This window comes from Cimex lectularius, unplaced genomic scaffold (genome assembly GCF_000648675.2).
Source record: "Cimex lectularius strain Harlan isolate CLEC.00 unplaced genomic scaffold, Clec_2.1 scaffold95, whole genome shotgun sequence".
Classification (NCBI taxonomy): Eukaryota; Metazoa; Arthropoda; class Insecta; order Hemiptera; family Cimicidae; genus Cimex; species Cimex lectularius.
The window spans coordinates 1,597,792-1,619,579 of NW_019392779.1; the positions used below are offsets into that span (position 1 = coordinate 1,597,792).

Below are 21,788 nucleotides of genomic sequence, written 5' to 3' on the forward strand. Positions count from 1 at the left end.
CTTTTTATCGAGTGCTGGTTCACTTTCGATTCCGCGACCTTTTCCTGAACTGTTACGTTAGAATAAACCGACCTACTATTGCAGATAGTCAAATAGGGAACGATTTCTCACTATTTTCCCTCCTGAAAACGCATATTAATAGAACAGTTATTAGACTCTGGTCCGTACTGTTAGCTGTTCGCCCGGTGCCAAACGGTACAGAAGCTTCCGCTGTGATGATTTAACCCGTTTAATGAAGGCGGCCAAGAGCAGAAACGCGTCTGGGCCAAGTTTAACAGCTAGAATAGGGGGACAGTTTTGATCGAGGCGCTCACAACAAACAGGATAATTGAAATTATCACAACGGGAAACGACAATTTGTCAATATTTCGGCTTTTAATAGTTGTAAATCGCCAAGACACCGGCTGACTGGTGATTCTTTCTATTCTAGAACCTTGTCAAAACTATCACGATTGGCACTGATCTAGTAATTTAAGTTAATGTTTTTACTTTATGTTTGCAGATGGTTTAACTTGATGTCAAACCGTCTGAGTCAGACAGTTTAAGTCAATAATTTGTTTATTCCAATTGACTGAGCATTTACGAGTGCAACGGTCTTAAAATACAAGGCCGGGCTTTTAACGCTTTTTAAATAAAGCCTGGAGATAGGAAGTAATTCTCTTTTTTTGCAAAGTATTAGAACAAAAGGATTCCAAATTTCTTGCAAGGGCATTATACGGAAAACAGTCATGCCCCCCCCCCTCCGGGGCGTAAATTTCGCCCATTTACCAACACTGTCCAGGCGAAAATTCCTTTCCATTTGTTCAGAAATACTGGGATGGGGCGATTAAGAGCAGATAACGGTATAAATTTCATCCACCCCGGCGGTGATTAGGAGGTAGAGATAGCGACGCCGTTCTAATCCCAGCCCCCTTGATGTACTTCCCGTAAATATTGACTTTTCCCAAAATCAAAACTGATTAAATATTGTTTTAAAATCAGATTAGACGTCCATACTCAGCTCCTTTCTCAGCACAAATCGAGATTTGGTAACGTCCCAATGTCCTGACCCAACAACCTGGATTATCAAGAAGCTTTTTAACAAATAAACTTTTTTTCCCCCTAGAAAAGCTTCTCGAGTCTAACATTAGAGGTTCGTTCATTACTTTATTATACTTTCACAATAGAAGCTTTGTTTTAAAAGGATTTAAGAGTTTTTTTAAGCTTTGTTGAATATTGCAAATCATGATCTATCAGGAATCTACGAGTATTTCTGGCATTGAGCCATCCAGCTTTTCTTAATTAGTTGAACTTCATGGGACAAGAATTACGAGTAGTGTCTTTGATTTTTATCTCCAAGATCAATGCTTATTCTTGAAACGTCGGCGACAAAACAGTAATGTTTTCGCCAGGCTTTCTTAAAAGTTTCTGATCTTTAATTAATTCTTTAGACTTTGATTTAAGTTCCTAATGGAGTTATCCTATCGTTTGGTAATCGATAATCCTTAATGTCTGTGTGCCAGGTAGAATGTCAAAGTCTAGTGATCTGCGAGTCTTCGCCCTTTTCATGTTTAGTGGGGCTGTTGAAGGGTTGTTCAGCGTGAAATTTAAACGGTTTTAGGGTCGTCGCGTATTATAGGCGGAGAGAGGAAACTCGTGATGGCCCTTAGGGCTTGACGGTCATCCCATGTCCTTGGCTTGAGCGGATTCCCCGTCCTTTTTACTATCGGGTCCCTTGTTGAAAAAAGGGTTTTTAGCCGGCTCGGGTGCCCGTTCCCGGCTAATAAAAGAGGTTGTGTGGAAGGCCAAAGTGGCCGAGCGCCATTTCCTGGTCAATGCACGCTGGGCAGCCATCTTGAAGATCCAAGGACAACTCCCACACACTCGGAGAACATCCTCTCGCCAAATATTTACAAGGCGGAAAGCGATTCTCTCGAGACGAAACCTCTGGCCCAGGACTATCCGCCCCACTATTTTCAATTTCGTATTTTTACGCTCGCGGACGGCGGATGAGGGCCGGACGGCTTTTATTTATAGGTGGGTGTGGGAAGCAGGTTCAAGGGAGTGCACGATAGGCCGGCCAACACAAGCCTTTGCCCTAGGTCGGAAACGCAGCGTTTTCATCCACTGTGATCGTCATAGCTTTAAAGATCGGCTCAGGGAAGTGGTGTTGCCCTCGGTGTTTGGCTTCAAGTACCCTTAAATGTCAAGTGTGGGTCCTTGTTGCAGGTACTACACACCTCCCTGCATTCCGCAGTACGGCTCATCAAACAATATGTTTGAGCATTTCATGATTGCCTTCTGGCATAAATCTTTCTTTCATTTCGAATACTTTAAACAAGGAAGTGTTATCCTTGGTCAGTGTTCAGCTTCAAGTATCCTTGTCAAGTGTGTTGGTACTTGTTGCAAGTCTGGCGCCAGCAGGAGGGGGTATCACTCACATCCCTGCATTCCACAATATGGCTTACCCATAAAAAACAATATTTTTGGGCATTTCATGAATGCCTTCTGGCACAAATCTTCCTTTTTTTTGATACTGTTAAACAAGGAAATGATGCTACCAGGTCATTGCTTACCCTCTAGTACCAAGGATCAAGTGTGGTTTGCATTGCAAGTTGGCAGTGGCAGAAGGAGGTACAAGACACCTCCCTGCATTCCACACTAATGCCTGTCCATCACAATCTTTTTGGGCATTTCATGAATGCCATCTGCCACACATTTTTTTTTTTTTTGCTGTTTTCCCATTTTTTTAATTCAGTAATTAAATAGACCAGTATAAAGGACTATTGTTTTATTTAATCCTTGCTACTCTCTCAAATCTCACAATTTAATGCAAAAAACCTTTTCTTTTTTATTATTATTTCTATCATAATAAAGTAACAATTGGTAAATTTATATATTTTAATGTTACAGTCACTGATGGATATGGTGGAGCAGGAGGAGGTGGAGGAGGAGGAGGCGGAGGAGGAGGCGGCGGTGGTGGAGGAGGAGGAGCCGCCACAGGTTACATGGGACCACCACAAAATTATTTTGCACCCCCACAAGCACCCTCACCGCCCAGGGCGTCCGTGATACAAGCTGCCGCCTCCAGCTCACATGACGACCTGTCCATCTTTGACCTTGGTTTCCAGCACAGGATGAAAAAGAAGGTCAAGAGGGCGAGGAGCGGAGAATCGCCAACAGCGACAGGACCCAAGAGGAAAAGCCGAGAAGGTGAGTTGGAAAACTTCATATAAATTTGGCACTAAAATTCGATGAAAATTTGTCTGTTTTGGAGTATTCTGCCTTTAGAAATGATAACCGAGCCAACTCCAGTATCAGCGGATTCACAAAATTGTATCTATTTAATAAATTGGCAAAATTATACTGATGTGGTCGGAACATTGCTCAATTAAATTTAACAGCCTCGATGTTATTATTTTCAGGTTCAACGACATACCTATGGGAATTCCTTCTTAAGCTTCTACAAGACAGGGATTACTGCCCAAGGTATATCAAGTGGACAAATAGGGAGAAGGGTGTTTTCAAGCTTGTCGATTCCAAAGCTGTTTCTAGGCTTTGGGGACTTCACAAAAACAAGCCAGATATGAACTACGAAACAATGGGCCGGGCTCTCAGGTAACTAAAATTTACATTTTCTTTCATAATATCAAGCCATAAACAGTATTAATTATATGAAATCAATAATAATTGTTAAATTTCTTATGGCTAATTTTTTCCTCCTCAGATATTACTACCAGAGAGGGATCCTGGCCAAAGTCGATGGACAAAGATTGGTTTACCAATTTGTCGATGTACCGAAAGACATCGTCGAGATAGACTGTAGTGGGGCGTGACCATCAGCAACAAAATGAAAAGCTGAATAATATAATTAAAAATCAAACCCAACCCCAATGAAATTAATTACGTTACCAAACCTTCTTCTGTATTTAAATTTTCTCTCACTTTCTATCTGGGTTGACCACAATTTCAAATGTTTTAAAGAGAAAAAAAATCTTTAAATTTCAAAAAAGTAAATCACATGTTAATAAGCAAACTCACTATTTTTAAATAACAAATATATATAAATATATAAGAGAAATTATTATTATTAAAGAAAAAATTTAATTAAATTTGAAAATTCTCTCTATTTATAATTGTTCTTGTACAAAGTTTTAAATGTTTTATCAATGTTTGCATTCTGGTTGTTAGACACACTATAATTGATGTGGCTACTTTGCCCCACTAAGGGTGCTAAATGTTTACTAAGTGTCTTTTGCCAACGAATCGACTAAATAGTTGAATTTTTAAATGTTTAACAATAAGATTCTTATTTTTATATTGTATTTTATCAGCGACGTTTTAATTACAACGTCGGGTTCGGGTTGTGTGCACGTGTCAAGTATTCTTTCGTTACATTTCCCCTTAACCGTCGAACCTTCTGACATAGAATTTTCACTTTCTGTTTGTCGTAATTCATAAAACAACAACACTGCCATTTATAAATCAAGCTTGGCTCATGCACAAATTAAAATCCTGTACAAGTTCAGTAACATATTTTGGTTTTTGGTATATATATATTTTTTTTTATCTCTCGATTATAATTATAGTTTTTTGACGTCATACGAAATTGCTCATGTTTGTAAATATTATTAATAGTTATTTGTAACTGAAAAGGCAAATTAAACAGAAGTTGGAAAACGCACGTTGCAGTGATTGTCAGTGTCTAATCGGGCATGGGCTAATGTACCTAAAAAATGCTTATCATGTATAAGAATGATGTGATCTCACGATTGGTAAACCGGCAACCACTGCCACATTGAGACCAATTATCTCATTTTTCCCTCTTTATCTATTTCTTTTATTTTGTTTTATTTTTATTTTCTACTTATCTAATATTTTTGTATATACGATTATACCTTGAGCCCTACCATGACCATGTGTAGAGTTGTAATATTTTAAGCAAAATTTTATCTTGTATAATTTATTTATTCTCTTTTTCTTTTTTTCTCTTCTGTGTTCATAATATTTTCTTCTTTTATTATGGTTCAAGAGTCTATTCTTTAACATATAAATATATATATATATATATATATAGATTTTATATATAGATTGTATAAAAAATGTATTTGATAATTTTGTTTTATATGTACTTAATTACTGTGTTTACCATATTTTTAGTTTCTATTATGTTGTTAAGAACGTTGATTATTTTCTATAGAAAAAAAAAATGTGTTGTATATTATAACTGTCCCAGTGTTTAAAAATAGTGTATTAAATGTCGATTAATATATTAAAACAAAAAGTATATATAAATAAATATTATAATTAAAAGAAGTACAAAACTGTATCGAAGCGGAGATTACCATATTTTTCAAAATAACCTGTTGAAAGTTTAAATGTTCAATGTTAATTTTTTTGCACTATTCCCTCCAAATAATTACATGATAAACAATTTTTAAAAAAAGGGAAACATTTTTTATCTTATTGGTGTGGTAGCATTGCAACATTTCAATGTTTGAATTATTTCTATATAATACTGCCAATTACACTTTAAAAAAATTAATATCTAAATAAAAGTGGCCTCCACATAAATTTTGTCCGCGTTCGCGTGGTTGGCTTGTAGAAAAGATTTTTTTCTATGAGAGAAAAAAAAAACGAAAGCTGTGAAAAGCCTTGTTGGAGACTTCGGTCGGACTATGAGACTGATTTTGGATTGAGAAAATTTAGAATTTTTGTATTTAAAATTCATAATATATAGTCAGAATTTCCTAATAATATATACATATATTACAAAAAATATATATTGAAAATTGCCTTTGACACCTTTTAATAGAATTTCTTGTTTTTTTAAATTAAATGTGTGTACGTTTTTAACGCTAAAATAACTTCAAATAAGCTCAATGTCCATGCATATTCAGAGTGTTAAAGAGTTTTAAACTATTTCATTCCATGTTTGATAAATTTAAAATTTTTCAAAACTGTTACAATTAATTAACTGATTTTTTTTTTTTTTTTTGTACTTTTGACAAAAGTAAAAAAAACTGTAAATCCCATTGAAATGGTGCGTTTTGTTAGAGAAAAAGGATCGAATGATGATTTAAAACGGAATCGGTGACAAAAAAAATAAATATAATAAAAAACGAAAAGTCTAGTTCTTTAATAAAAAAAGAAAAGTACCTTAGTAGTTGTATGGAAAATAGATTTTAAAAAGTTGGTGATATTTTCATATATAAAAAATGTACGTGAATTTGATGATATGTATATACTATTTTTGTGAAAAAAAATGTTGGGATTGCATTTAAACTCAAAGAGAAAATGTCTAATGATAAAATACACAATGCAATTATAGACCGTAAAAAAATAAATAAATAAAAGTAAGCAAGAATTTCAATGTTTTAACATTGTTTCTAAAAATAATTCAGATGTTTACTTGTACTATTATATATATTATGGAGTTATTCACTGGTTCTTTAAATAATGCATAAATAAAGTAACTTTTAAAAAAATGTAGTAATTTTTTGACACTTTCATCCTGAATACACATCCTTTGATTTGTACAATTTCCTTCTTGGGGATATCTGATAAAATTTAAAATACAAAGTGCAAAAATAAGTCTCATGAAGAGGCGACATGAAACATTATAAGAGGATTTGAGAGAGAAAAAAAAAAGGATCACACCCTAGCTGTATTTCTAGATTTTCAACAGCTATAATGCACAAAATGAAGTAAGCTGGATTCCCTATGTATCTATGTCAAATAATATACTCCTATTTAACTGGTAGAATACTGAAAGGTCAAATAACTCTTTTACACTACTCCACTATGATTTAACTTATTGAGTGCATACACTGCCCAAGATGTGACGCAATTGAATGTTTATACAGCCTGTGAGTCAAAAATATGGGTAGTGAATAGCATAGGCCAAGAAGCCCTTGGCTTTGTAAAGTTTTGTTGAATGGAAGTGACAAAAGATTCATTGGTAGAACAACACCCTATGACAGAGAAAGGCTGAAGACAACCGAGAAAGTCAGCGGGGGTGTTGGTGGCTGCCATATTAACAAATGGGGTTTTTATATCAACACCCCAAAGCCAGTATTGATATGATTATGGCCTCCGCTGATGTGAACCCTCATTAAAAAAATAAATAATCAGCCTGGCATGTTTGTTTGTTTGCTTTGTTTTTATATCCTCTGTTTAAATTGAATTGAGATCATTTCTCAATTGCATAGATTAAGTGGTTAGAGCACCCGACTCATTTGCCATGCTAGCTGTCCTGGGTTCAGAGTTCCCATGGTTTTTTAATTGAGAATAGTATGAAAGAAGTGTTGTAAAGTGGTTTGACCAACAGTCTGCGACACCCAAAAGGTAACTGGACCTTAAGCTCTCCTGTAACACAGGAATTACTTTACAATAGCACGGATTTGAGCTTGAAAGAGCAACGTATGTGCCTATGGGTCTGAATATTTGGTTTTGGAGTTCCTGTATTTTCTTGCGTACCAAATCCACCAGTGCATCTTGACTGAGGGTTTTCCCTTTTCCCACTCATTTTTGGCATTTAGATTTGCCTGTAAGTTTTGCCTAAATTGAAATATTCTGTTCATATTGTCTCTACGAGCCATGAGTACAAGATATTCTCTCGTTAGGATGTTATTCTCCTTCCTTTTAAGTATTAATCCCTTTCCAGATCTTTTATATTAATATTAAGCAATGCATTCTTTTATATTTTCTTAGCATTGCATGCCAGTATCCCGCCTCATCGCAATCATGTATATTCTATGGTCGTTTATCGAAATCCAGTTCTTTGCTTTAGCTCACCAACAGAGTTTGGGAGGTCACAAAAGTATATTTTAAAATGAGAAAACTCTTATACAATACAACTCTAACGGAATTTAATTACAAACAAAACCATAAACGCCAATTGGGTTGACCAATATGGACGCCCGTATCCTGCCTTATCTCAAATCAAGGAGATTCTATGGTTGTTAACCGCAATCCATATTTCCTTTGAGCTCACCAGGAAATGGGGATTGGAGGGTCCCAAAATAATATGTGTTGTAAAACAGGAGAAACATAAAATGCGACATTATCGGAATTTGTTCTAAACTGGAAACCTCTACCACCTGAGGTTAACCTCTGCACGAGTTGGCACCGTGGCACAGCCAGTGCGTCGGGATGTATCAAATATGACGAGGGGCCATAACCTAAATCGCCGAGGAGCGGATTGATAATAATAATAATAATAAAGGGTGGACAGTGCCGTTGACCGTGGGTGATCGGGATCCAGGAAAATGACGGACCTCGACGAGTGGATAAACATCGCCAAGAATTGCAAGTACCTGCCCGAAAACGACCTGAAGGCAAGTTGCTGCCCTGATCTGACACGGCACAACGACATGACGGACCGATCTTAATAAAATATTATATTTGATTTCCTTTTGTCCTTCCCTCACAGAAACTGTGCGATATCGTCTGTGATCTTCTGCTCGAAGAGGCCAACGTTCAGCCCGTATCGACCCCAGTCACAGTCTGCGGCGACATCCATGGCCAGGTTTGATCGTTTACATTATTTCAAAAGAATTAACTTTTACCGTCAAACGTATCAGACCGAAAATATTAAATTTATGTTAAAACATACATTAAAACAAATATTAACTTATTACGTACATATAACTACTAGATTTAACTCGAGACACTCATGTTAAACTCAAGTGATCTCTCACTTCTAACAGTAAATACACGCCCGAAATTAAAGAATTTATGTACAAAAAACGCTTTGACCCACATAAGGTCAACTACATTTATGCAATAAACCAAAAAAATAAAATTTTGAACTTTTCTTAAAACAACTTAAACGTTGAACTCTAAGACTAAAAAAGAATGTACAAGAAAAAATAAACAAATTTAAAAAAAATGTAAAAACTCATTGATGAGTTTATTTAGGTACAAATTATTACCATGTAAAACAACTTGTTAAGCTCTACAACAAACATTAGATCTCTCCCAGTTAAGTCCTTATCAAATATTGAATTCAGGAATATAGACATTGTGAGATATTTGATTCTGCACTTAGGTGCCCGCCCTAATGGTCTTAAGGAGCTATATTTTTCCGTTTTTAGTGTTTGTGCGATACTTGTTTACTGATATTTGTTCTAGAGGCGATGAACCTTCCGATCATTCTGGTCATGCTATCTTTGTGTTTTTGTCGGATACATTTTGCCATCTTCAGAGAATATTTATTTATTTAATAAAGTCTTTCTTTGTATTTTTATATTTATTCTTAAGGCTTTTGAAGCGATGAACCTGCAGTTTTATTATTTCCGATTATCTTGGTCAGCCTAGGCCTTGCCTTTTTGTTCAGTCAGACATATTTTGACATTTTGCCATCTTCAGGGAGCTTTTTTATTTAATCAAGTTCATTTTTTGCCCCCAGTTTTATGATATGGAACAGCTTTTCCGATCGGGGGGCCAAGTTCCTGACACCAACTACATATTCATGGGCGATTTTGTTGACCGTGGCTATTACAGTCTAGAGACCTTCACGAGGCTCCTCACCCTAAAAGCTCGCTGGCCAGACAAGATAACCCTGCTCAGGGGCAATCACGAAACACGCCAAATCACTCAAGTCTACGGTTTCTACGGTACGATCTTGTTATCTTTTGATCATGCCGCATTAATTTATCTTTTTCTCTTAAATCTCTTTTTACAGACGAATGCCATAACAAATATGGAAATGCGAATGCTTGGAAGTATTGTTGTAAAGTTTTTGATATGTTAACTATTGCAGCTGTAAGTTATTTTTTATTGTAAACTATCAAAATTATATCTGTATATATATATTTTTTTAAATTATAGTTAATTGATGAACAAATTCTCTGTGTACATGGAGGCCTTTCACCAGATATTATGACCTTAGATCAAATAAGGTGTATAGAAAGAAACAAAGAAATTCCTAATAAAGGTAACATTTTTAAAACAAGCTCAATCAAATCTTCCCTTCCCTAGGTCTATTTCTTAAATGCATTTTTTATTATTTGTCTTTATTTATTTTTTTCTTAAATTTTTTTAAAAATTATTTTAGGAGCATTCTGTGATCTCGTTTGGTCGGATCCTGATGATATAGACACATGGAGCGTGAGCCCTAGAGGAGCCGGATGGCTTTTCGGTGCGCTGGTCACAAAGGAATTCATGGAATTGAACAAGCTCAAATTGATTTGTCGAGCCCATCAACTTGTTCATGAAGGTAATTTTCCAAAAAGTACAACTCTGTCTGTTAAATCCTACAATTTTGCCAGTAAAATCAATTGTTTGTTAAGTTCAGAGAGTTTTAGATTGATATTGTGGAGGTTGGAACATTATGACAAACTCAGTATGGTGATATAAATATGTCGTTTGATTTTCAGAATCAGTTTTTATTATTTATGCAAGCTTTCTTTTAAGAAGTCTGGAGTTTGTTGAGTTCATGCCTTTTGAGTCATGTGTGTGTGTGTGTGTGTGTGTGTGTGTGTGTGTGTGTGTGTGTGTGTGTGTGTGTGTGTGAATGAAGTACAGATGTGAGGACGGTTAGTTACTTTTTTGCCAAAATCTGTCATATGTTCCTTAGACATCCAGAACTGCTGAAAAGTTTCAATAGAGAAATCTAAAATGAAACAGATGGGTGGGGATGGTGATAGTTGAATATAGGAAATTTTTTGGCTAAAATTGCGACTTATATGTCTTACAGAGAGCTTAACATCCAAGTACCCACTGGGTGTCATGGATGAGGGGTCTGACCACTTTGCAGTACATTTTTCATACTAATTCATTAAAAAACCATGGGCAGTGGAATTATTGGAACCCATAACCACTAATGTGGGTATGGTCAGATGCCCTAACCACTTGGCCTCTGTTGTGGATTGCTATGGGGCTTGGGTAACTGATATAATTTTAAAAAAGCATTATTTAACAGGTATGTGCTTTAATTTAATTGCAGGTCTTAAATATATGTTTGACGATCAACTTGTCACCGTATGGTCCGCCCCAAACTACTGCTACAGGTGTGGTAACATCGCGGCGATCCTCGCCTTCAAGACTGTCGGCCAGAGTGAGCCGATCACTTTTGCAGCCGTCCCGGAGAATGAGAGGGTGATCCCACCAAGAAACATAACCCCCTACTTCCTATAGCAGCCAGAAGCCTGGTACTGGAAAGCCGCTTCTCATTATTTTTTTGCATTGAACAGACTTGTCTGTTGTTATTGTTATAATTAAAACCGAACAGAATAAGGGGGAGTAGAGGCTATAAAGCAAAAAATCTGTTCAGAAAATGAAAGAGAATTTTTTTTAACTGAGAAAAAGAGATGTTGAGGTTTATCATTATAAAATGTGTGATCTGATTGTTGTGCATATTGTATTCCGTATTTAAGTTTGTACCTGTGATGTCCAGTGTATTTATATTACATTTTCCTAATGTTTTTATTCTAATTTTTCAAGATTTTTTTTCTTTCAATTATATCGATATGTGGCTTTAATTCACCTTATAAACAGTTCGTTCAGTTAAAAGCATAACAAAATATAATTTGTTACCAATGCCTATTAGTAAATAGATTTTGTAATTTAATATAGTAACATATTTTTTTGGGGAAAAATTAATTGTTTAAAAACTCCTTAATGAAATTTAATCAAATTGTCATCTCTTTTCAGTAATTTGATAGTTTTTACGAACAAACTTTACTACTTAAACACCAGTTTAAAGTTAAGTTGAGTTACCAGTAGAAAGAAAGCATTAACTAAATATTTTGAAAATTTTCTCTCACAAACTTGACAATTGGCCAATTTTAATGAGGAGTGCATTTAAGCAAATTTAATTTATATTTCAAAAACAAAAATTCCAGCATAATTGTGATTAGAATATATATATATATATATTTTTAAAAGACTCCCAGCTTTTAAAATAAATAAAGAAACAATCCTTGTATATACATTTTTACACAATTTTTTTTTTTTTTCAACGTTTACCACCCATGTGCTGCAGCATCACAAAACACAACAATTGGTCTTCAGAATCGCGAGCGGGTCTTGTAAGCTGATTATGTATGTCTTACATTTATATGTTTTAAACCAAAGAATATACAAGATGAAGGGTGTTTTAAGAAAATAAAAACATTTCTCATTTACGTTGAAAAATTGTGTATAAATCATACATTCGTAAGTTAAATTTGCAATAATTGACAATTTTACTTATTCCCGAGCTTGAAAACTCGATGTTATTTGAGCATTAACTGCTAAAATATGTTCTGTTTATGTCTGTTATAATTGTTTAGTTTTCTTGTATTCTTGTTTAAATTTTAAAAATTGAATTGTGTCTATCAGTTTGTCTCGTATGTTTAACGATCGGTCATCATTTTTTTTTTTTTTTTAAGTTAAATTCTCAACAGATTGGAAATAGTAAAAAAAAAGCTTGCAGTCAAAGACTAATCATCTCGATTCAAACCCAGGCTGGTTGTATCGATATTTTTTCAATTCAGTAAACTTTTAAGTGATATTTAGACTGGTCGACTACAGTTTTGTATGCCTTAGAAAAGAAGTTGAATGTGATCTCACATCATGCAAAACACAAGAGTACTTTTGTCTTGGCGTTCCTTGAAGGGAGAATTATTTTTCCTCAGCTTTTATTTGGGAAAAAATCCAATAAAAAAGGTGGTAGCTATGTTTTAATTAGGTTTAATCGAGGGATTATATATTTGCATTTTGTTTCTTTATCAAGTTAAACATAAAAATGTGGATTGTTATGGAATTCATAAGCATGGGGAGGAGGGTGAGGAGGAAGACCATGATTTGCAACCATCTTTCAAACTTAGTTACCTTTAAGTCTAGGCTTTCTTTTATTCAATGCCTTAAAGTATTCAAATTAGCAACTGTGTAAAAATTGTTTATAAAAAAAGACAAAATTTACATAAATGCAATATTTTAGTGTTAAGTACGTACTATTTTTTTCTTCTGTGTTGACTAATATACCATACATTCGTTCTGCTTGAGATTTTAAATAATATTTGTATGTTTATAAATTTCCACAGGGTCTTTGAAATGAGAGATAAAAGTTTTTATGTGTACGCCTACAGATTTATATCGGATTATTTTGTTATAACAAATACGCCTTTTGCTCATTAGGTCGAAAGAAAAACTTATGTGTTGGTTGTTGGTTTTTACATTGGCCTGTATGGATTGACGCAGTTTTTGTGTAACCAAGTGCTCTTCTAAGTTTTAGAGAAAAATAAAAAAAAGTATATATATCACTTCACTGCATTTATAGAGGGACTATAGTTTTTTTCTTTTTGACTTATATTGTATAAAAAGAATATGTATATATATAACATAAACAAAAATATATTATTTTGTATTCAAGTCAAAAGAGTTTAGTCTTTCAGTATTTTCTTTCTGTTTCTTTTAGGGCTCAAAGAAATAAAAAAGTAAAAAACAAATTGTGTAATTTTTAATGAAAAATTTTTTGGAAATTTCATGAATAGTTTAGAAAGAAATAAAATGTAATCGATAATAAACATTAATTTTAAAAAAATCTGTCTTCCTTTGCTTACATGTTTTCAAATTATACGTTTGTCACTAATGCATTATTCATGTCTATTAACTGTTAACACACAAATGTAACCACTTCACAGAAATATTGAGAACTAAACATTGGAAAAGTGATTTCATCCAAGAAAATTTTTTTATGTTCTTATTTCAATACTAGCCAGAGACAATTCAGAAAATGCGATGTCTGCTCTTGGGGGAAGGATATTGTGAAAAAAAAGGGCCAGAGACTACGAAAACGAATGCATAACTGCGGTGTCTACGAGGTACATGATTATACAACATTCTATCAACCTGATGACGGCTACCACGACCCCTGTGAGAATTCATTGGTGGAAAGAAAGCCTCAACAATTACAAGTAAGGCCAGCATATTTGACAAGTTAAATTAACTGACATGGCTAAAACTATATCTGACTCATCAGAGAAAATTACTTTGAAAAACCATTCATCGAGAGGTTTCAGACTTTCAGTAATTACTGAAAAGAAAACAAAATTGAAGGATAAAATAGAAGAAAAACCTGTAGATCTTCTATGGCATACAGATGACCCAAAGATAGGAAATGCTTGCAAAATAAGAAAAACTAGGTTAAACACTTTGTGATAAACTTTGGAAAGAAATTAACCTGGAACCCTCACCTGCAGCACATAAAAAAAGAAAAATATCTCCAATGACCACATTGGCTACATACTCACTAATAAGACCCAAAGTATCCTATGAATCTCAGAAATCCTCAAAAGATCAGACAGTCAAGCAACTATTAAAGCATTAGCATGTAAAAATATTATTACATCAAAACTAGTCGATGTGAAAGCATCCAAAACCTGGGAAACATGATATCTTGAGTATCAGGACACAAAGGAATTTTGGTTAAAAAAAAGCAGACATACTGGCCAGAGGAAGATATGTAAGGCCCTGAATGTATTCTTAGGATAACAAAAACAAACACAGAATCCTCCATCACAGAATGGACCCAAAAATGACAAAAAGAGAAGTGGATAAACTCTAGGGGTGCTAGGCACAGTAAACTTATGCTAAAATAAGCCACTCGTATCAATGGAGACCTAACCTGGGACCCGAGGCAAATGCTAGAAAGGTATTGTAGCAGCAACAGTAAATGATAACTTTTTAAGAGAAGAATCAAGATGATTGATTGAATTAAGGAACTAGAGAAGTACAATAAGCCAGATGGCTGCAGTGCTTGAGGAAAACCCCAATGTACTAGTTTCTTCTAACATCATCATCCTCATCTCAATAATTTTTGTCTTGATAGAAGAAATTAAGGGAGGGGTATGTCTGAAGAGCCTTTCCGAGGAGGGTGAGGCAGTTGGCCAGTTTTGCCATTAGTTTTTCGGTCCTGTGCAATGTGCAAGTTCTATCATCCACACTCCTCGCTGGATCAAGTTTCATTGAGATACCATTGTCACTGGCATCCATCCCAACCCCTGTCCAATTCTTTTAGATCATCAATGATGCTTAGACATTTGTAGTGTTGAGGAAAGTAAGTCTGTAAGATTATCAGTAACTCAATTAATTGTACACTATTTTTTCGAAATGAAAAATTTGTGCCACAGGGGGGATTCGAAGCCATGACCTTCGGCTCAATACACCTGGTTAGTCTGATTATGTTCCTTAGAGCTCGATAGGATGTATTTGTGTTATGGGTGATGTGAGAATTGAAATTCAGTTGACTATCAAAAATAAAACCCAAGATCTTTAATTTCAGAGAGTTTTGCCAAAGAAACACTAACTATAGTATAATCACAATTGATGGGGTAGGTTTTGTGAGTGTAAGTGACAACATTGTGTTTTTTAATATTCAGCACCATTGAATTCCGTTGACACCATACACAAAGAATTCAGGTCAGACTGGAGATGAATGGTTTTGGTGGTTTTATAAAGCTTCAAATCATCGGCATAAAGAAGGAAATTGCTATTTTTAACATAATATTTTAAGTCATTAATACAGAGATTAAGTAGTATGGGTGAGAGATTCCACCTTGTGTTACACCCGACTAGCATTGAAATCTTTTGAATATAAGTTGTGTAATTTCACTACTTTTCCTGATTAAAAAGATAAGATTTAAACCACATTAGCGACAGATTAGTAAAGCCTATGGAGTCCAATTTATCTATAAGCAGATCATGGTTGACTCGGTTAACAGTGATAATAATCCATGTTTAGTAGTCTTAATTGACCATATTAATTATTTAAATTAGTTATTCTTTTTATCTAAGGTCTTAGTTGAGATGAAACAGTATCATGAGTGGGATTTGAATCCATGACTTTCCGCTCAATACGCTGCTAGTATAAGCACTTGACGAAGGCACAAGTTCTCAAGGGGTTAGAGCAGTGGCGTATAGAGCCGAATGTCATGGGTATGAATCCCACTCGTGACATTTACTTTTTCATCTCAACCAAGACCTTATATAGAAAGAATAATTAATTGAAATAATAATAGGTCTCATCATTAAGCAATGGCTTGTTGATGTTGGGGAAAAGTTCTTCAAGAGGATGTGAGGGGATTCTGATCAAATATTTATCATTAAATATTTTCCTTCTGAATTATAAGTTTATAAGAAAATGACAAGTTTATAGATTTTATTCTACTTACAAATTCGTTGTTTTCAATTCTCCCGATATCAAACTTAAATCTCACCATCAGGTTGAAGGAGCTGCAAGCGCGCTTCTAGTCGTCTCGTCACGAATTGAAAGAGTGAACCCGCGGCACCCGATTTCCCGCCAACGAGAAGCTGGCTTTCATTGCCGCCCAATTTTGAACATGCGAAAAACGTTAATTACAGCAGTCTAGTTCCCGCCCTTTGTTCAATCTATGCAAAACTGTTGTATTCAAATTTAAATTGAAAATTATTTTTCCATTTTGATGGTCCTTAAATTTAGAAAATTTGTTCGATTTAGGCAAGTTTTCTTTAATGTGTGTGAATGTAGTTTTAATTTCTCTGCCGTCTTATACATTAAATTTATATAATTTCGCAATGATTACAATTATGTTGGTAAACCTTGCCTTTAGGTGTTGAAAAAAAGGCGCGTTGGCGTGGAATCGGCAGTTAACGGTTTCACTCTTACAATTCATGTCGGGACTTCGAAGTTCAAGGCGTGCTTGTAACTGCTTTCAACCTGATGATGAGCTTTAAGCTTGAAATCCGGAGAATTGAAAACAACAAATTGGTAAGCAGAACCACCTTTTACAAAAAGTGAATATTTTTATGTCATTTCCTACAGACATTTTCAAATCCTTTCTGTCCCACCCCTCAACTCCAACATACATAATCTACAATATTAAAATAAAGTTACAAATTATTGGGAAAATCACTACAGAATAATTGAGGACTTCCGAAACTTATTAACCAGGAGACCCCCTCCCCAGAACAAAATCCAGGGTCGACCCCTTCCATTCAAGATTTAAAATTACATACTTACAGTATATTTAGTAAATTAAAGTTTTATAAATAACCATTAGCCAGTCCATTCTTAATTATGTGATGAAAACAAATATTGGATTGACATACTTAACTTTATTTAGAAAATCTAGAACACAAAAATCCAATTGGATAGAATAGAATCAATAGGTATGTAAAACTCGAGCCAGTTTCAAATTTGAATTCAAATGAATTTACGAGAAGAGTGAGATTGTGCTAGCCTGCACAATTTGGATATGTTGGGTTTAGTTTTTGTTAGCTGGAGACGGATTTTAGGTTCAGCTTCTAGACAGTTTTGGTATTTAGCTTTGCTGGCTTTATAGAAAGAAAATCCGGATTTGTAAAGATAAGTTGTGGCAAATAAAAGAACATCATCCAGTGATGGTAGCTGTTAGTACATCAATAAGATGAGCGAGATGTACTCCAACCTAAGAGACCGGTGTTAAGGTTGTCGTGGGGCCACCGACGCTTCAGTCTTCTGTTTGGATTATTAGGTAATGAGGTGGATGACAGGGTTTTGATGAAAAGGTTCAGATGATGGGGTAGTTTGGAATGGAACGTTTTGTAGCGGGATTGGGCTAGCTCGATAATAAGAGGGACATTTAGGTCGGTATGGATGGTGTGATTGGATAGCAAGGGGCGTTGACTATTGTTCTGAGGATTTTAGATTGAAGAGATTGGATTTGATTGAGATTGGAACGCTTAGCAGTCCCATAAAGTTCAAGTCTGTATGTCCAAATGGGGGCCAGGACTTCATTAAGGATTTTTTCAGAATGATGGTCTTGGATGTCTGGGTGTAGATTGAAAACTGCAGAGTGGTGTTGGGCTAGGAGTTGGGCTTTGTCCTCTTCGGATTTCGCCCGAATAAATTATTTAATCTGGAACTCATCTTCTCATGTTTTGTATTTAGATTTGTCCTTTTTCACCACATACATACAAACGTGTGCCAAATTGAACCTATTTGCTTCTCGTAGTTTACCTGCACACATTTGCTATTTATGTAAATTGCTGGCAAACTCAAGCATCACCCACCCCAGGTGGGGGCAGACCTCAGCATTATCCGTCCAGCCACCGACAATGTGCTCTGGGGGGAGGTGCTGTCAACAGCTAAGTCAATTTAGCACCCAATGCAGTTCCAAACCAATTTGAACTCACATTCATTCTTAAATACATTCACTCCTATTTACATACCATTCATTCAGTTAGGGTGATGGAGTATTCCTCCACCGCTCTTTACACTTATTTTAACTAACCTAATTGAGGGGTACTCGATGCTCCCTTGACCCTCTCACATCAAACATTCATGCTAATAAATACATTCACTCACAACAAAAACACACAACTATTATTATATACAATAGAACAACCCCGTTTCCTCCAAGAATCAATACAGGGGACCCAGATTCCCACTGCTGTGCTCAAGCACAATTCTTAAATCTAGTGGATTCCTCTTCGCTGTCTGTATGGAGCCACGGATGGCCATGGAGACATATGCAGGCTTTGGCACAAAATAAGGTCCGTGTGACAACTTTGCATGGCCTATGTGATGTTCTTCAATTTTTATAATAAGTTTTACTCCTTTAACGCACCAGTATAAAAAGACTGCAATCGAACCTGATAAGATTGCAACAGTAAGAATCAATCTTATAAAATATTTACCGGACATTAATTACTATCCACTAAATTAAAAAAAACAAAAAAAAAAAAACCAATCAATTTCAGTGAAATTTGCAGATCTGATAAAACCTTATTTTCTCGAAAAGATAAAATACTCCCACAGATTTGGTTGAATTTCCTAATTTAATAAAATATCAAATAAAATGCAGTTTTCCTCATGTAAACTGTAAACTTAGAAAGTAATACAATTCTCGGAATGTATTTCATTCTATTTATTTTCCTTCACCTGATAAATCAGTGATATTAGTTCACAATAGCAAAATACTAATATTATTTCATGTAAAATATTGTGGTTGTTTTTCAATAGAAAAATCATCACTTGCATCAATGTGTGGTGTTTAGTGACCCTTAGTTACTGATTATTTGGAGATGGTCAGATGCGGTCTGGTGTGACACAGGTTTTAGAAAAACATTTTCTTTATTGTGTCAACGTTTCGATCTTTATTGAGATCATCTCAGGGCTCAAAGAGTTTGTTTTCTGTGTAGATGTGTCATTCTTGTGTGTTGAGTAGCCAGACTGGCAGTCCCCCAGGTTTTTCTTAAAATTAATATATTTATGTCAGTTATCTAAACCTAAGCTACCTTGGGCAACTTAGTGTCAGAATTTGGACACAAGTTCCCATTTTTTTTCACCATACATACCAAATCGATTCGAGTGCTAAATCTAAAAAAACAAGTATGCTTAGGGTAAAATTAAAAATTAAAAAAGAAAATAATACTTTTACTAAGGACATTCATGTATTTACATTTAAAGACAACAATAATTATCTTAAGTAATATATATTAGAGTGAACTCAAGGCATTTTTTCTTTCTTTCTCTGTAGGACAAGCCGAAATAGTTTCGGAAACGTATCCCATCACTGTCGTCTTGTTTTTTTTTAAATTTTTTAAAAATTTTTTAAATTTTTTTTATTTGTTTGTATTTGATTTTTGTAATTTATCAGAAAATTCCCTTTTATTAATATTCATTTAAGACACAGAGTTCCAGCTCTCTATGTTTAGAGTCGATCAGACTTTTGTAGGCTTCATTTTTTTTTTTTTAAATGGCCAATTTTTAGTTTAAAAAAATTTTACATTAACATTTTCCCATTCTCACAATACTTTGTTAGCACCAATAAAATATTTCACATTTAATATACAAAATATAACAAACTATAAAAGTCATAATTAACATCTTGTTTTTTTCACTTTGAATTGTAATAATTGTATTTCTGAGGTATTTCGGTCAAAACATATTATCAATTATATAAATTGAACAGAAAATTAAATTTTGTATATTTAAATAATGACAGATTGAAATAGACCAAGTGTAAAATCAAACAGATGCTAATTATAATTGAAACTGTATAAAATAAATTATCAGTTATGAACAGGTTACTTTTTTTTAAAACTAAAATGAAAAACCATTTTGCAATTTTTTATTTAAAATAAAGTAATTTTAAGCTAAACTGTATGGTGTGTCCACATGCTCTTTCACTCTGGTTTTATCTGCAAAGCTTTTCATTTATTTATTTATTTTTTCAATTTTTTTATACAATAGTCAAAATAGACAAACACTAAAATTATTATTGGTAACACATTATAAAACAGCCAAAGAACTTGTAAATTTTTCTTTGTCTATTATTTTAATTTTTTTAATATTATATATAATATATACAATGCTTTTATGAATCTGAAATCTTCTTCAAATCACAATTTCCTACTTTGCAATGTTTTTGTTTTATTTCGAGCATGAACGGTGTAAAAAAACTTCATCTTACTTTATATACAAATATAAAAATTATTCATTTTCAAAAGTGCAAATTTTACAAAATTTCCTCTTTCTAAGCTGTATTTGTTTTAAAATGCTCTAAACATTATTTAATTTGTTTATACAAATAAGTGATTTTTTCAAATATAATTGTAATTAAAAAAAGAAAATTAAAAGAGACAGAACAAATAATACAACATTAAGAAATAGGCCTTCCATTTAATTATTCCTCCACAAGATATCACACAGTTTGTTACAGGGTCGAAATCAGCTCAAAAAGGGATAGTACAGAAATTTTATAAATTAAAAAAAATCATAACGACACAATTTAATGTAATGTCAAAAGTTTTAATAAATAAATAACAAACGGTATTTTTCTTCTGGTATCAAGTCTCGTAATCTCAAAGAAACACCACCGAACTATAAAAGCGACAATCATGGAAATTTGTAATCTCTTATATAATTCTAATCATGAAAAGGCACAATAGAACATCTAATTCATTTTTACATTCTTTTAAACTTTCCTGTATTATCCCTTATAAACAAACAACCCTGGAAAAGTTTTTTGTTAATTTATTATCGACAGAATTTAAATATGAAATTTTACATTGGACTTGAGAATCATTCTTTTTCTACAGACTTTACAGTAACATTTTTTTAAAGATTTTTATTATTCATGTATCATATTGTAAAAAAAAACTTCCTACCGATAATGTAATATTCCCCTTTATTTACTTTATAAATTCAAAGTGGCAGTCATTGTAGTCAGTCTCTTGTAATATAATGTATATAAATTTTTATCAAATATTTTTATAAGTCTGGAGTTAAGACACAGTTACCTAATTGAGTCTTTGAAATATTACAATTTTCCTAATAAATACATGAAAAAAAGTTAATTGAAAAGACTTTTTGGGCCTAATATTAAAAACGTGCAGTCGGTCACTGTGTTTACAAATGCAAAGGGCAAGAGAAACTTGAAAAATGGTTTCATTTCAACTCCAACCGGATTTAAAATCATATTGAATTGAATTTTTTTTTTAATACCAAAATATTTTCTTTTCCAATATATAATCTCACTATTTTAATAACAAGGGAAAAATTAGGGAACGTCTGACAGTTCAAGTAAATTTCTTAATTGATATCCCTTCTTTAAAAAATATTAAGCAATAACTAAATATTAATTTAATTTTAAATTAAAAAAGAAGATGTTAGTTCATTTTTTAAATGTATAAATTACAAGTATGCTGAATATTTGAAAGAAAAAAATCCAGGTCCATGATTTCATTGCAAAGCAGTAAAACAATGGGTGAAAAATGAAAATCTATCCACTAAACTTTGCCAATACTGGATAAACATACAAAAAATTAAGAAGAAGGAAACTATTTACACAATAATA

At 33.8% G+C, this 21,788-nt stretch overlaps 2 protein-coding genes and 1 long non-coding RNA gene across 8 annotated transcripts in view; 2 read left to right on the forward strand and 1 right to left on the reverse strand.

Moving 5' to 3' along the window:
- Positions 1-4,171, forward strand: part of LOC106667812 (ecdysone-induced protein 74EF) — a 305,166-nt gene extending 300,995 nt beyond the window's left edge. For all 6 annotated transcript variants that reach the window (XM_014396001.2, XM_014396005.2, XM_014396003.2 and 3 more), the window contains 3 exons: positions 2,893-3,192; positions 3,405-3,597; positions 3,707-4,171. In XM_014396001.2, the coding sequence (XP_014251487.1) occupies positions 2,893-3,192; positions 3,405-3,597; positions 3,707-3,815 (602 nt within the window). In that variant the 3' untranslated portion in view covers positions 3,816-4,171. The remainder of the gene's footprint in view (positions 1-2,892; positions 3,193-3,404; positions 3,598-3,706) is intronic.
- Positions 1-16,223, reverse strand: part of LOC112127191 — a 120,897-nt gene extending 104,674 nt beyond the window's left edge. The window contains exon 1 of the long non-coding RNA XR_002910452.1: positions 16,140-16,223. This is a non-coding gene — a long non-coding RNA (uncharacterized LOC112127191). The remainder of the gene's footprint in view (positions 1-16,139) is intronic.
- On the forward strand, positions 7,969-11,554 carry LOC106667813 (serine/threonine-protein phosphatase 6 catalytic subunit). Its single transcript, XM_014396007.2, has 7 exons — positions 7,969-8,318; positions 8,414-8,509; positions 9,392-9,599; positions 9,668-9,747; positions 9,814-9,919; positions 10,040-10,201; positions 10,931-11,554. The coding sequence occupies exons 1-7, from the start codon at positions 8,250-8,252 to the stop codon at positions 11,119-11,121; spliced, it is 912 nt and encodes a 303-aa protein (XP_014251493.1). The 5' UTR covers positions 7,969-8,249; the 3' UTR covers positions 11,122-11,554.
- Positions 16,224-21,788: the final 5,565 nt, after the last annotated feature.

Bases quoted from the DNA above. Each gene is read 5' to 3' on its own strand.
- LOC106667813 (XM_014396007.2), top strand. From the start codon at position 8,250: ATGACGGACCTCGACGAGTGGATAAACATCGCCAAGAATTGCAAGTAC. The intron at 9,600-9,667 runs GTACGATCTTGT...CTCTTTTTACAG, and splicing joins TCAAGTCTACGGTTTCTACG to ACGAATGCCATAACAAATAT. The intron at 9,748-9,813 runs GTAAGTTATTTT...TTTAAATTATAG, and splicing joins ATATGTTAACTATTGCAGCT to TTAATTGATGAACAAATTCT.